At 45.6% G+C, this 14,281-nt stretch overlaps 1 protein-coding gene across 3 annotated transcripts in view; it reads right to left on the bottom strand.

Moving 5' to 3' along the window:
- Nucleotides 1-11,739, bottom strand: part of LOC147899768 (ATP-dependent Clp protease proteolytic subunit 6, chloroplastic-like) — an 81,229-nt gene extending 69,490 nt beyond the window's left edge. For 2 of the 3 annotated variants that reach the window (XM_087376910.1, XM_087376909.1), the window contains exons 1-3: nucleotides 11,444-11,738; nucleotides 11,160-11,364; nucleotides 10,793-10,858 (exon numbers count right to left, since the gene is read on the bottom strand). In XM_087376910.1, the coding sequence (XP_087233036.1) occupies nucleotides 10,793-10,858; nucleotides 11,160-11,364; nucleotides 11,444-11,697 (525 nt within the window). In that variant the 5' untranslated portion in view covers nucleotides 11,698-11,738. Of the gene's footprint in view, nucleotides 1-10,792; nucleotides 10,859-11,159; nucleotides 11,365-11,443 lie in introns of all 3 variants that reach the window. The other variant, XM_087376911.1, reaches the window with a different exon arrangement.
- Nucleotides 11,740-14,281: the final 2,542 nt, after the last annotated feature.

Below are 14,281 nucleotides of genomic sequence, written 5' to 3'. Positions count from 1 at the left end.
GAGGGCAAGAGCACAGGTCTAGTGAGTCTGTACGGCGAACAGGCTAAAGCAGTGACGACCAACAGAGGAGCAGACTCCCAATGAGCAATGGAGGACTCCAGAGGCTGAGGAGAGCTGGAAGCCAAGTGTAGACCTCAGCTCTGATACCACTGTAGAATCGATTGAGAGAGAGCGAGAGTGCAGGTAGCAAAGCGTCGCACAAGTCTTAGCCGTCACTTCAAACTTGGATAATGAAAAAAGAGTACAAGGTACAAGTACCTAGACCTAGGACTAAGTGTCCTAGGTGTCACATAGGACTAAGTGTCCTATGTGGCCTAAAAGGCACTAACACTACAAGTGCCTATATTTATGCCTACAAGGCACATACCATGGCCTACAGGGCATCACTAGAACCACCAGGAGATGGCCTACAATCAAGCTCTAGCTTTCTTTCCTAAGCTTGTGAATAGGGTCTTCCAATGTATGGAAATGACACGCTCCAGCAAGTAAACCACAAGCAATGGGACACCTTCCAACTCCGGCATGGACGAAAAGGTGATGTCCACACCAAGTGGGCCCGGCCAGCAGCACCCCATGATCCAACTACCATAGTATACATGATGCAGATGCAAGCACAACAATGAAAGAATCTCGTTGCTCAGATCTGATAGCTCCAAGAGATGAGAGAAGGTCAGAACCGTGCAAGAAGGCACGGGAATAGGCTGAAACCGGCCTCTAGCAAGCTAAAGGGTAGTAAACTATAACTAACTAGTCATCCACATCAATCACAGCCACAATGCATCATTTCCAGCCACTTCCACTAGTTAAATATCATTGAGAAACCAACTTTAAACACACCAAAAGGAAGGCTAGAGTGTGCTCATAAACCATACACACGAGACGCAGATTTGCCCCAAATGCTTTGGCGCCCCTTTCAGTATTTATTTAATTCTTCTAGCAATGGAAAATGCTTTTACAACAAGGGCTCACCCCTAGCACTCTGCTTCACTGGCAAATCCACTGTCCAAGCCAATTCCTGGCTTCAATAGGCATCCAATCCCAAGCACACACTAGAACGCAACTGCCAAGGCAAGGCTAAGGCATAAGGCTAAGGAATTTCCCAAAATCTGTGTCCAACTAAAAGCTATCAATGCATTCCATGTGAGAATGTGTATGTATGAGCAAGAGAGCAAGAAAGCTGGAGAGAGTAGGAGCACACACTATACTGAAGAGATAGAAAACAACATACAAGCCTTGGGTTTTGTCCAAGTGACAAAACCCTATCCTAACTACTAACCACTAATTGTAGTTAGGGATCCTAATTGTGGTTAGGAAGAAAAACCTCTTAATAGGGAAAAGTGCTCCTAACCCACTTATTAGTCATACATTGGTCACTGCCATGAATTATGGCAATAATTCCGACACCCCCTTGCACTGCCAATGTGATGATGTACAAGGAAAAGATCAATCACCAAAAGGAGATAAGTTCAGGGCATTGCGAAATGCCTCAAGCTTCTCACGTGGAAGTGCTTTGGTGAAGATGTCTGCAACATTGTCATGCATGGAGACATAGATCATACTGATCTCCCCTCCATGCAACTTCTCTCTGACATAATGATAATGAACCTCAATGTGCTTCGTGCGAGTATGAAAATGATTCTTTGCAACTTCTATAGCGCTCTAACTATCAATGAGAATTGGAGAAGGACTCTCCAATGATAGGTGAAGATCAGCAAATAAGCGGCGTAGCCACACACACTCGACTCTTGCTGTGAAAGCTGCCCTGTACTCAGCTTCACATGAGGAAGTAGCCACAGTAGATTGTTTCTTACTTAACCAAGAAATGCAAGCATGTCCCAAAAAGAAACAATTACTACTTGTGGACTGCCTAATGTCAAAATCTCCAACCCAATCTGAGTCACTGTAGGCATGCATCTGCAAGTCACTCCCCCTAGGAAACATCAAGCCATAAGACTTTGTGCATTGCAAGTAACGAAAAATCCGTTTTACAACTTGCCAATGTGCTGTCTTTGGACTGTGCAGATACCTGCTTACCTGAGATACTGCAAACTGAATATCGGGCCATGTATTGCACAAACAAATGAGGCATCCAACAACCTAGCTATAGAGTGTGCCATCTCCTGCATCATATATAGTAAGCTTCAGCCTTGGCTCCATGGAGTGGTTGTAGGCTTGCAATCTTGTGTGTTGAGCCGATCCAAGAGCTTTTGCACATACTTGGATAATGCCACGTCTCTCTTGTATAAACTAGATCCCAAATAAAAATATAACATGCCCAAATCTGACATGTCAAATGTAGCTTTTCATTCAGCTTTGAAATCTGCAATTTTTCCTTCAATGTGACCCTATGAGCAGCATGTCATCTACATAAAGAATGATGACCAAAATATCCCCCCCATCCTTCTTGATGTAGAGGGTACTTTCAGTTGGGCTATTATGAAGCCCCTTCCTAGTCAAAAAGGCATCAATCTTGGAGTACCATGCACGTGGGGCTTGTTTCAGCCCATACAAAGCTTTATTCAGCTTGCAAACTTTATGTGCGTTACCCGAGATTTCAAAGCCAGGAGGTTGTTTGACATAAACCTCTTCCAACAAGTCTCCATTAAGAAATGTTGTTTTTATATCCAACTGATGGACATTCCAATCAAAATGTGCAGCCATAGTTATAACTAATATGATAGTGGTTATCCTGGAAGTAGGAGCAAATGTCTATATACCTAGATGAATCCAAGAACATTCCCAAACTCATCCTCTAAAAACACAACATAGTGCAGTTTCAATCTCATGATAGTCACTCACATTATTAAAAACCATAAACTCCATCATGCATAGCAAGGACTAGCTACTATGACATCCCCACTGACGTCATCAGCGCCCAACAATGGGTGTAGACCATAGTATAAAAATATGCTCTCACACATACAAATCCACACACCCACACATACTTGAGCATCCATTTATATAAAGTCTTCGTACTGAGTTTCTGTCAGCACTCCGAAGGTGAAGGGCAGACTCAGCCATGACGAAGGCTAGCACTAAAGGAGAAGGCTAATCAAAAGGTAGTCCAAAATCTCTTCATTCAAGCTACAACTACTTGTGAAGTCTATAAACGTTTTCATTTTAGTCTCTCCCCAATGAGCATCTAAATCTAAATCTAGCTGATAGGGCAACGCACCATTTAAGATAGAAAGAATTATCACAATACCAGCAGGCCGCAACTTGAACGAAAACTTCACAAGGTGAAATTTGCATGTACGCTAATACGGCAGAAGCATATACCTAGATGAATCCAGGAACATTCCCAAACTCATCCTCTAAAAACACAACATAGTGCAGTTTCAATCTCATGATAGTCACTCACAAGGTTGAAAACCATAAACTCCATCATGCATAGCAGGGACTAGCTACTATGACATCCCCACTGACGTCATCGGGTGTAGACCATAGTATAAAAACATGCTCTCACACATACAAATCCACACACCCACACATACTTGAGCATCCATTTATACAAAGTCTTCGTACTGAGTTTCTGTCGGCACTCCGGAGGTGAAGGGCAAACTCAGCCATGACGAAGGCTAGCACTAAAGGAGAAGGCTAATCAAAAGGTAGTCCAAAATCTCTTCATTCAAGCTACAACTGCTTGTGAAGTCTATAAACGTTTTCATTTTAGTCTCTCCCCTACAAGCATCTAAATCTAAATCTAGCTGATAGGGCAACACACCATTTAAGATAGAAAGAATCATCACAATACCAGCACGCCGCAACTTGTACGAAAACTTCACAAGGTGAAATTTGCATGTCCGCTAATACGGCAGAAGCATATACCTAGATGAATCCAGGAACATTCCCAAACTCATCCTCTAAAAACACAACATAGTGCAGTTTCAATCTCATGATAGTCACTCACAAGGTTGAAAACCATAAACTCCATCATGCATAGCAAGGACTAGCTACTATGACATCCCCACTGACGTCATCAGCGCCCAATAGTGGGTATAGACCATAGTATAAAAATATGCTCTCACACATACAAATCCACACACCCACACATACTTGAGCAAATGTCTCCTCATAACCAATGCCCTTCTTCTGAGCATAGCCTTTTGCAACTAGGCAAGCCTTGTACCTATCAATGGACCCATCTAACTTTCTTTTTACTTTGAAAACCCATCTGGTGCCTATGGCATTCTTTCCCGGTGGCAAATCCACAAGATTCCAGGTCTGATTTTTCTCAATGGACTACAACTCATTTTGCATGGCTTGCATCCAATGCACATTATCCTTGGCTTCTTCAAAAGTATCAGGCTCTTTCTCATCAAGAAGAGTACCTGCAAAAGCTTAATCACAAAAATGCAACCCCTCATCATGTCTAGATGCACTGCGAGTTCTACCATGCAAAGGAGCATCCATCTTACTCTCCTTGAGAGTTTGGAGCAGCCACTGTGGAACTGATTTTGCTGCGTGTATTTCTGTCCTTTCCTGTCTGATGGCATCTTCCACTACCTGTGGGGGAACAAAATCAGCTTGTGGCTGAATCGGGCCATGTGGAACAAGAGGAGCTTGCTGTAAAATCTGACTTTTCAGTAGGGATTTCAGCTCCAGAACCCAATGCAATGGGTAGTAATTCCTCAAAAACATCATCTGATGTAGAAGAAGCTGGAACATTAAATTATGTGCTGAATTTTCTAAAAAGATTACATCTCTGCTGACAAAAATCTTGCATGAAGCAGGATTGTAGAGACTGTAAACTTTGCTCTCTACACTATACCCAACAAAGATGCATTTAAGTGCCTTGTCTGACAACTTATGTTAGGCACATGGGCATATGCAACACATCCAAAGACACGAAGGAGTTTCTCCCATGCCAAACTTCATAAGGATTCCTTGTTCTCAAAGCCTTAGTGGGAGCTCGATTCAAAACATAGTTGGCACACATATGACTTTCAAGCCAAAACCGGTGAGGCAACTTTTTGCTTGTAAGATCCATCTCCATAAGAGTTTGATTTTTCCACTCAGCTTTGCCATTTTGCTGAGGGTAAGCCTCACTGTAAGCTGATGTGTGATGCCCTTCTCTTTCAAATAAGCCTCAAATCCATGAGACATATACTCCCCCCCTTTGTCCGTGCGTAATGTCATTCTCAACCTTTGCCACAAAGTGTCGAAAATGCTCAAACACATCTGATTTTTTCTTTAAACCATAAACCCAAGTGTAGTTTGAGTAGTCATCAATAAATGTCACATAATAGAGATAACCACCCAATGCAGGAGTCCTCATGGGACCACAGACATCACTACGAATGAGCTGTAATTTTCGAATAGCTCGTATCGCACCATTCTTCTTGAAGGGAAACCTGTGCATCTTCCCAAGTATGCACACTTCACAGGCATGAGGGAAGGGTGACTCCAAAAGAGGCAAAGCATCAACCATGGAATGTTTTTGAAGGGTCATCAAGCTGCCATAACTCATATGCCCATATCTAGCATGTCATAACTCTGCATTCTGCATTTTCAGTGTCCTCTCTCAATAAAAGAGGATTTCAGGTTGTCTTTGAAGATGACAAGTGTGCAGTCCGAGATAGGGAAGATGAGTGTGCCTTGAGATTATCTGGCATGCTGTTTCGTGGTCTTTTTCATAGAAATCATCAGATGATGCACTTGCAGTTTCTCCTCCCACTACTGCTTGGGGCTGAGGCAAAGGGCGCACTAAGACCTTTGCTGAGTACTGTGCTGAAATAAAGAGAGTTCAATGGCTCAAGCAAAGTCAAGTACAAAAATATCATATCATGTGCTATCTACTATCTGGAGCAGGCTGAGAACTGTAAACTCAGAAACCAAAACCCAGCACTGTCGTGGCTTGTCTATGAGCGGTGAAAATGTCTCAAATCGGAGTCTATTTGGCTGTCTCATACTGCAGTGTTGGAGGGGGGCGTGGTCTCCTGGATCTCTGAACCCGTTGAGCTATGTTCACAATGACCTCGTCTCAGGCGGTCCCCGCTAAGGAAAGCTGTGATAGGGCAAACCTCAATCGAGTGTGCTTTGGGGCTCTCTGTGTCGTGGGTGGCCTCTGCAATCGTCTCTAGGTAATCCAGACTGCCTGCATAGCAGCTAGCTCCTCCTCTCCACCCCACAATGTCCTAGAGCTGACTTAAATGCATAAAAATATGTGACGTGCCGCTGTGTGTGGTCAACCTCTGCATCCTATGGTGTGATCGCCTTCTGCTGCTCTCTGATCTGTCGTAGCAAGGTCTCCCTGTGTTAGCGCATCTCAAGCAGATAGAGCCCAATGCAAGAAATGGATCAATCGTGATAGTGGGCCGAAGCCACTCCCATCTTGAGTCGCTGTTTGAAAGATGGCATCAATCTGTAGGAGTGTCATGGCGAACTCTGCCTATACTATCTCATGCGGGACTAAGGGCTTGCTCCGAATCATCCTAGATCCCATGGTCACCTGTAGTTGCTCAAATCTCTTCCAAGCACGGAAGCCATTCATTTTTATCAGAAGCCCTGGCTTGTTATCACATTAAGCATATAAAAGTACTCAGTCTTGGACCATTTGCAGAGGCCGCTACAGACAGGCCACTTCACCAGAGCCTCTTAGACAATACTAAGTGTTAGTCTGCATCACTCACTAAAACAGCATGGCATGTGTTGGACATTGTTAAAAAGTAATGTTTCAAAAGTACCAGCCTAAATGTAAAAGAGCTAGCAGCAACTACAAATACATCCATTGACTGCTGGCATAAAATGCTCTATTCTACAGTCGAAATAAAGGCCTTAACATTTGTGTCTGGATCCCCTTACACACACATTGCTATCGGTAGATCACATCCCCATAAGGGTGCTGCATATATGGCAGTCGGTCGCACTAGCGTATCGAAAAGCCAACACTTCGTCGATGGATCCTAGAAGTGTGCCTGGAAACAATGTCTCTCCAAGTCGGGCCAAAGCACCCCGTCCCCGTGTGAGTCGTGCCTCGGCTGCATGTGTCATAGTGAACAGGCATCCTGTGAAGACTACTCCCAAATATGTGTATGACTGCACTATCTGTTGGAAAGGTCACCTCCCCATCTGTAAGCCCCCATATGAAGAGAGCATTGGGGGGGGGGGGGGGCGGGGGGACCTGGGTCCTAAGGGATGGCCACATGGGCAGCAAGATGGGTTGCCATGGGGGCAGAGATCAAAGAGAAAAAGGAAAGTACCTGGAGGCATCAAAGTGGCTGCAACACATGGCGATACATACATGGCATAGATCTGGCCTGGAAGAGGCAGATCTGGAGCAGCACAAGATGGCGAGGTATCCCGAGGTACAGGCGCCTACATGGTGAGCTATCTGGCGAGGAGTGTGGGTAGGCACATGGCCTGCAACATACCCTATAAAGATGGCGCAGGAATATGGCGGGACAGATCAGCAAACAGGTCGGCCAACAGTAGGGCTGGTTGGGGCTCGCTGAGCGCCAACCAGGCCTTGGTTAGGCTGGTCAAGAGGGCTGGGTCCCTGCCTGGAACAAAGGCTGTAAAGGGCCTAGTAAAGACCCTTATATAGGGCCCTGGTTGGGCTGGTAGGGGCAGCCAACCAGGTCGGTTTTAAGCCAAACTGACTCGGCCAAGATAGGGCTCACCAGTCGGCTATTTTGACCAGGCCTTGGGCCTATAAAAGGAGAGGCCCTGGGCCTCATAATTCATCCAACCATTCAAGAGCAGGAGCAGACAGGAGCAGCCAGAAGCCACTCCCTTGGGCCTCACACTAGGGGTGAAGGAGAGTGGAAGGTGTGCTGCAGACTGAGTTCCCTAGAGGCTGGACCTTGGCTGTCTTCTAGGGCAGCGAGGTGTTGTGATCATTATCCTCTCGAGCAGCAAGCCTACAGCAGACAGGAGCAGCAGTTAGGGCTTTCTTGGGCCTACTCCCAGGAGGTGAAGGAGACCTACAGAGAGCTGCAGACTGAGCTAGTAAGTGCTGCCTACCTAAGCTGATCTACAGGCAGTAAGGTAGAGAGAACCACTCTGGACAGAGTCTACATACGCTTGAGGTGGAGCATGCAGGCTCAGAGATATAGAAGTGCTTGACATCTGGCTCGGTTCAATAAGTGAAACTGCACAAGAGACTGCAACAGATCTCAGGACAAAACCCCCAAGAACGGTGGGGAAAACCTCTACTATAGATAGGCACCAATGCTTCAAACTGAGATGACAACAAGTGAGGGAAGGGGGGCCTGTAAATAGGCAGCCTCCCCCTCCCTAGTCGGCTGTAACAAGGGGGCAACCCCCTGCTCTAGGGGTCAACCAAACAGTCTAAGATGGGCTGACCCCACCCTTCAGCCTACAAGGGCTGGCACACGGGCCTATAAGAGGGCTCTCCCCCTTTGCCTATAAGCCGAGCCTGCAGCCCTACAAAAGGGGCTGCTGCGCAGCCTATGGGGGCTCATCCCCGCTCTGCCAACAGGACTGCACCCTCCAGCCCTCCTCATGGACTGTCCAGCCATTTAGGGGAGGTGAACCCCTCCTGCCAGGCCCACCATCAAGGCGCCACCTCAGCCTACAAGAGGCCTTCATAGGGGCAGACTTGCAGCTCCATGGGCAGCCACACAGGCTTCCAACAGTGCCCAGCAAAATGCACCAGAACAGGGGCAGACACGAGGCAACCAGCAGGCCCAGAGGAACCCCAGGTGGAGCTTCCACAGTAGGCAAGTCTGATCTTAGTCATACCCTACTCTACGCTCACGAGGGGCAGGCACACCCATAGCAAAGGCCCTCACCCAGCCTACCCTAACCCCTCACGGGGCAGGCACACCCACAAGCAAGGCCCTCTCTCTCTACAATGTGACAGCAGGAGATGTTGACCTCCAACAGATCTACAAGAGGCAGAGATGGAACTCATTCTAAGAAATCACACTTGGGACTTCATCGACAGACAGAAAGCCTGGGCACCAAAAAGACCAAGTACAAGTCTAGTTGCATTTTGGACATGTATGAGAACCGACTTATGCACAAGCTGAAAGTCTCGACCACTAAGAGAATTTGCCTCGACAGCCAGGATGACAATGATTTGCACAGCCATAGCACATCGGCAACACATCACCAGTGGGCCATGTATCAGATGAATGTGGAGGAGGAAGTCTACATGGAGCAGCTACAATGTCTTTATTTTCTAGGTTTGGACACCCATAGCACATTGGCAACACATCACGGCCCATATATCAGATGAACACGTCTACATGGAGCAGCTATAATGTCTTTATTTCTAGAATGAGAAAGAAATACTTTGACTTCATTAAGCATTATAATTTATATGGAGTCAAACAGACTCCATCACGCCTATTTGATGAGGATTGTTCTCTCTCATAGTATATGGACACCAGCCTATACATATTTTCAGAGGGGGACACAAGGATTGATTACCACATGCTGCATATCTCTCCAGATCTGTTTGTCTATTTCAGTATACTTGTGTGCACAAGTGGAGTAGCATCTGGGCCTACAGATTGGGCAGATCCAAGGAGCAATAGTCCTGCAAATGGCAGGGCATAGGAGGTTTTATAGTGCACAGGAAGGTCGGCAGCAGGCAGACAGTCGGCAGAGGCTGCAGAAGCCGTTCGAGCCAAACAGGAGGTTGGCCATACAACAGCAACTCGGGGCAAATTTAGGGCAGGGTTGGCCTGCTCAGGTCGGCTGTGGCTGAGGCTTGGTCGGCAGATCAAAGGCATAGCCAGCCCTATATAAAGGGGGCTCAATGACCTCCAAAGGAATCCAGTCACTGCTCTCCATGGCAGCAGATCTTCAGCAGGAAGAAGAACTGGAAGGAGAGGTGTTGGGGCAGCACTTTGCCAGCCCACGGAAGCTATATATGAGCACGCAGGTTGACAAGGATGAGAGGTTCCTGAGGAGTTAAAGATCAGCATCCAGAAGCGCCAACAGTCCACATCTAGGCAGCACCCAAGTTGCTAGATGGTGGTAGGTTGTGCACTAGATTTCATATCAGGGTTTCCTATTTTGGAGCATTCTGTTATACATGTTTTGGCTGTTTTGATTCATGTGCATGCTCTAGCTTGTATCTGTGATTTCCTTATATACTCAGGTTCCTTGCTGAAGGGTTGTGGGATCCAGAGGAAGGGAAAACATCTCTCGCTTTAACTCACGTTATCAGAGCCATTATTTTAGTAGATAATACATGCATAGTTTCTCCGACAATGCCACAGCTTGCCACTGGCACCCCCGGAGAGTTTTAAGATTACTCACACATAACTAAAAGGTTTGGTTCACTCCATTAAAGAATATCTTATCCAAGTCAGATTCTTCAATCTTGCCATCAAATTGTGTTCATCATGAAGTCCAACTCTCCTTAATTTTGAAACCGAGAGTCAGCAATCTCTTCAGTCTCGACCTGTCTCACAAATTACTAAGTATAACCTATTCTTTGAGGCAAGTATACGGAGTGTATTCTTGCTGTATAGGTCTTTCAAGACCTTCCAAGCTGTATCAGGACTCAGTCATACCATTACATGCTCTCAAATTGAGAGGTTGATGATTCGAAGCACCTGCTTGTGCTTTTTCCCAAATTGCAATTTCCTTGACACTTGTCTCTAGCTTTTTATTTGTGCCATCAGTCCTGCTTTCGCTGCATGACTTCCCTTGCCCCTTCTCTCTCTCTCTCTTCCCTTGCCCCTTCTCTCTCTCTCTCTCTCTCTCTCTCTCTCTCTCTCTCTCTCTCTCTCACACACACACACACACATTTCTACATCTCGTCCCCATGCTCTTTAGATAGAGGGCAAGGCAGGCAAAGAAGGAACATTACCCAAGACATGCAGTCGTAGATGGCCAACACAGAATAAGTACTTCCACCCGGGCAATTAATGTACATCTGAAAGATCAAATTGACCCAGTAACGCAGTCAGTCAAGTTCGGCCTTTCCTTCGCAAAATTTTTAACAAACTGGGAGGTCTGCATACCATCTGAAGCGCCCCAAAGCTTTAAATTTTGCAAACTGAAGACCAATAGCTAACTTAAGTCTCTCCGAATAAAGATAGTGATAAACAAAATAAAAGTCTTGAATCGCATACTGCCCTAAGCAGAGCCAGCCAAGCTCACTCAAATGTTATGGGTTCTCACTGAGCTTAACTAACAGCACGTAGCTTACAACCACAGCAGCTCAGTAGAGACACCTGAATGTCCTCGTTTTCATCAATAGCTGCAAGCGTCATAAGTTGCGATATAACTCGCTGTGCCACTTGTGAATTGACGGGCTGACCGATGAATATGATGCGATTTCGCAGTAAAACAGACGACAGATCCATAGCACCTGCTGGTGTAATGATAGCAGGCATAATAGGTGGAGCTCCCTTCTTTGCTGATATAGTGGTGTATTCACTGGATTGTACAGAAACAATGAAAATCAACAGCGATAAATAGCTGCTGGACTATCGCACTGTTAAACTGCGCTACTTACCCACAAGAAGCATCATTCACCGCTGCCCGTCCTACGACCCCTGCAAATTTGCCAACGTAAGCGAAAGTCCGCTTCCCATAAAAGTTGCGCTTTTGAAACCCAGTTTTCGCGCAACGTGATTTTCCAGAAAAGGATCCGAAAGCATCGAAATCTTGCGACAACAAGGTTGACTTCTTGGGTATGGAAGAGAAAGAAAGCTGCGGAAAGAACGGTGCGACCGAAGTCGCTCCTGCTCCTGCTCCTACTCCTGCCATGGGCGTGGGCGTCCAACCTTTCTCCGAAAAGCCGAGCTTTTTCCACACCCGATGATTAGAGTTTAATTAGTGGTTGTTTAATGAGTGGTTTAATTAGTGGCATTTCGTAGATTAGGGCGACATTGCACAAATTGGAGCCAAGGCTTGGTTTGTTTTACCAACACGAGTAACATGACCCGGCTACGACGCGGTAGAGACTCGCTCCACTAGGTCTCAAGGTTGGAATCTTAATATGTCATTAACCAGGAGAAATACAATTTCATGTTTCAAGACCTCCTCCCCCATAGGCACCCCTTGGCTTCTGTGCTCAGTTTACTCTACAATGTAGCCAGATGAGTGGCCATGCGATGTCTCTCTCTCTCTCTCTCTCTCTCTCTCTCTGCATATATATTATTTCTCTCTCTATCACACATCCCTGTGTGCTCTCTCCCTTTAGTGTCTTCCTTGCATGCAATACACACATGGACACTCATACATAGGAGATCCCCCCCCCCACCTTTCTCTTTTTCATGTACATTTACAAGCACGTACATGTGCATGGAGTAACATGATCCATCTCCCCTTACCTCCCCCTTTGGCTTCCACTTGGCAAAAACTAGGGTGCGGTAGGCCGCCTAAGGGGAATGAATGAAGAGAATAATCTATAATATGATGATTATAAATTAGCAATGAAGAAAGGATGATGGGACGGTGTTTGAAAAAAACCTAACTATAAACTAAGCTGATAATAGCAGGCCTGACCAAATGGCGTATGTGTTTAAGCGTTCCCTTCTTGCGAACACCTCAACACACAAATAGAAAAATAAGAATTTAGAATATGAAAAAGCAAAAGAAAACACAACTTGAAATGGAAAACATATATTTATTTATATAACCACCCATAATGTGGGCGGGGAGGCGGCGCGCTTCCTTCTCCAAATAGTTATAATCCAAGGGAACGGCTGTGCGTTGAGGTTGTAATCGCCGAGAATATTGACGTCGAGATTGAGTATCACGAATATATATAGATATAGATATATTTTATATAACTACACATAGTGTGGACGGGCAAGCGGCATTCCTTTCCCAAATAGTTATAATCCAAGGGAACGGGCCCTTCCCCATGCGTTGAGGTTGTAATCACCGATCATGATTTCTTCCATCATTTGCCGTGGGAATCCTGTCTCTATCTCCGAAGTTGTTTCTCTATGTGAGCGATGTTGGAGAGAGAGGGTGGCAGAGCCAACATCAGCTAGACCATCCAAAGAGTTGAAGTTTGCGAAATATATAGATTTAGAGGCCTTCAAAAGCGCTCATGCCTTCCATCAAGAGCTTTTCATCCAAAAGCATGCTTTTCATCAAGTGTTGTAGGCCTTCAGATCAAAATTAAATCCAAGGCTTATATTAGGACACGTGGCTCAAGGAGAGGCCAAGAAACCCAAAATTCCCCATAGGCTACCTACCATAAATAGAAGTAAATATTGATGTGCTTATATGTGTATACACATGGCCTTGATTGTTGAACATATGTGCACATTTTATTTTTATCTTTTCTTTTTAAATATGCATAAAATCTATTTTCCAACTAAAAGCAATACTTAGGCTTAACTAAAAAGAATTCAAATATTGAGATCCATAATAAAACCTAAAATGTTATTCCTCGAAATTAAAGGAAAACTTGTGCAAAATTTGTTTTAACGCATTGAGGGGATGATTCAATCAAATGACCAACTGCAATAAAGCCACAATGAGGGCAAAGACAATCACAAACGACAAGTCCAAAAAAGTGTGTGTGTGTGTGTGTGTGAGAGAGAGAGAGAGAGAGGTTCATTAAGCCCTTGGCATAATGTTATATCCTTTGTCCCCCTCTCTACTTTCTCTCCTCTCTTTCTAGCAACCTTGTCAACCCCTCCTGTCTACTCTCTCTCATAGCTTTAAAGTCCCCCTACCTTACCTGTAGTCTCTGGCCCTTCATGATGACGCCGTAGCCTCCTTGCAGAAGTTGCTCTTTCAAACCCCCTCACCTTGAATGTTGCATCTCTCCTTGCAACTACTCCCTCACCTCCACTCTCCCTGTGGTGGCTACTCCCTCATCCCCTCACCTCCCCTCTTCTCAAGGCTACTTGCTCACCCTCTCTTTGTGCTAGCTCCCTCAACCCCTCACCTCCTCATCCGGCTACTCCCTCACCCGCTCTCTTCGTACCATGCTCCAGCTCCCTTAACACCTCACCTCCTTGTGCGGCTGCTCTATGTCCCCCCACCCTCGCTCCACCTTGTCATCCCCTCTCCTTCTAGGCTTGCCCCCTCACCTTCACTCCGTGCCCACAGTCACCTTTGCTTCACCTCTCCCTCCCCTACCCTCTCCATGTAGCACGATGATTGCCTCCCTCAATCCCTCACCTTTGCTCACCTATTTATTATTACATCTAGCCAATTATTACCTTTTGAGTTTTCACAATTAGGTGATTAAGCCTTATGATGTTGATTTGTTTGTGCTTTGGTAGAGCATTTAGATCTGTACCAATGCAATGCATTTCTTTTTTTTAAGAACATCCATTTTGCATCAGGATGCGACTACTCTCATGGGATCTAAAACATGTGGCAA

The sequence above is a fragment of the Dipteris shenzhenensis genome, chromosome 7, assembly GCF_047967505.1.
Source record: "Dipteris shenzhenensis isolate YYH24624 ecotype China chromosome 7, Dip_SZ_1.0, whole genome shotgun sequence".
Taxonomy (NCBI): Eukaryota; Viridiplantae; Streptophyta; class Polypodiopsida; order Gleicheniales; family Dipteridaceae; genus Dipteris; species Dipteris shenzhenensis.
Note: the sequence above shows the minus strand (reverse complement) of the source record. Positions and strands in the feature narration are given on the sequence as shown.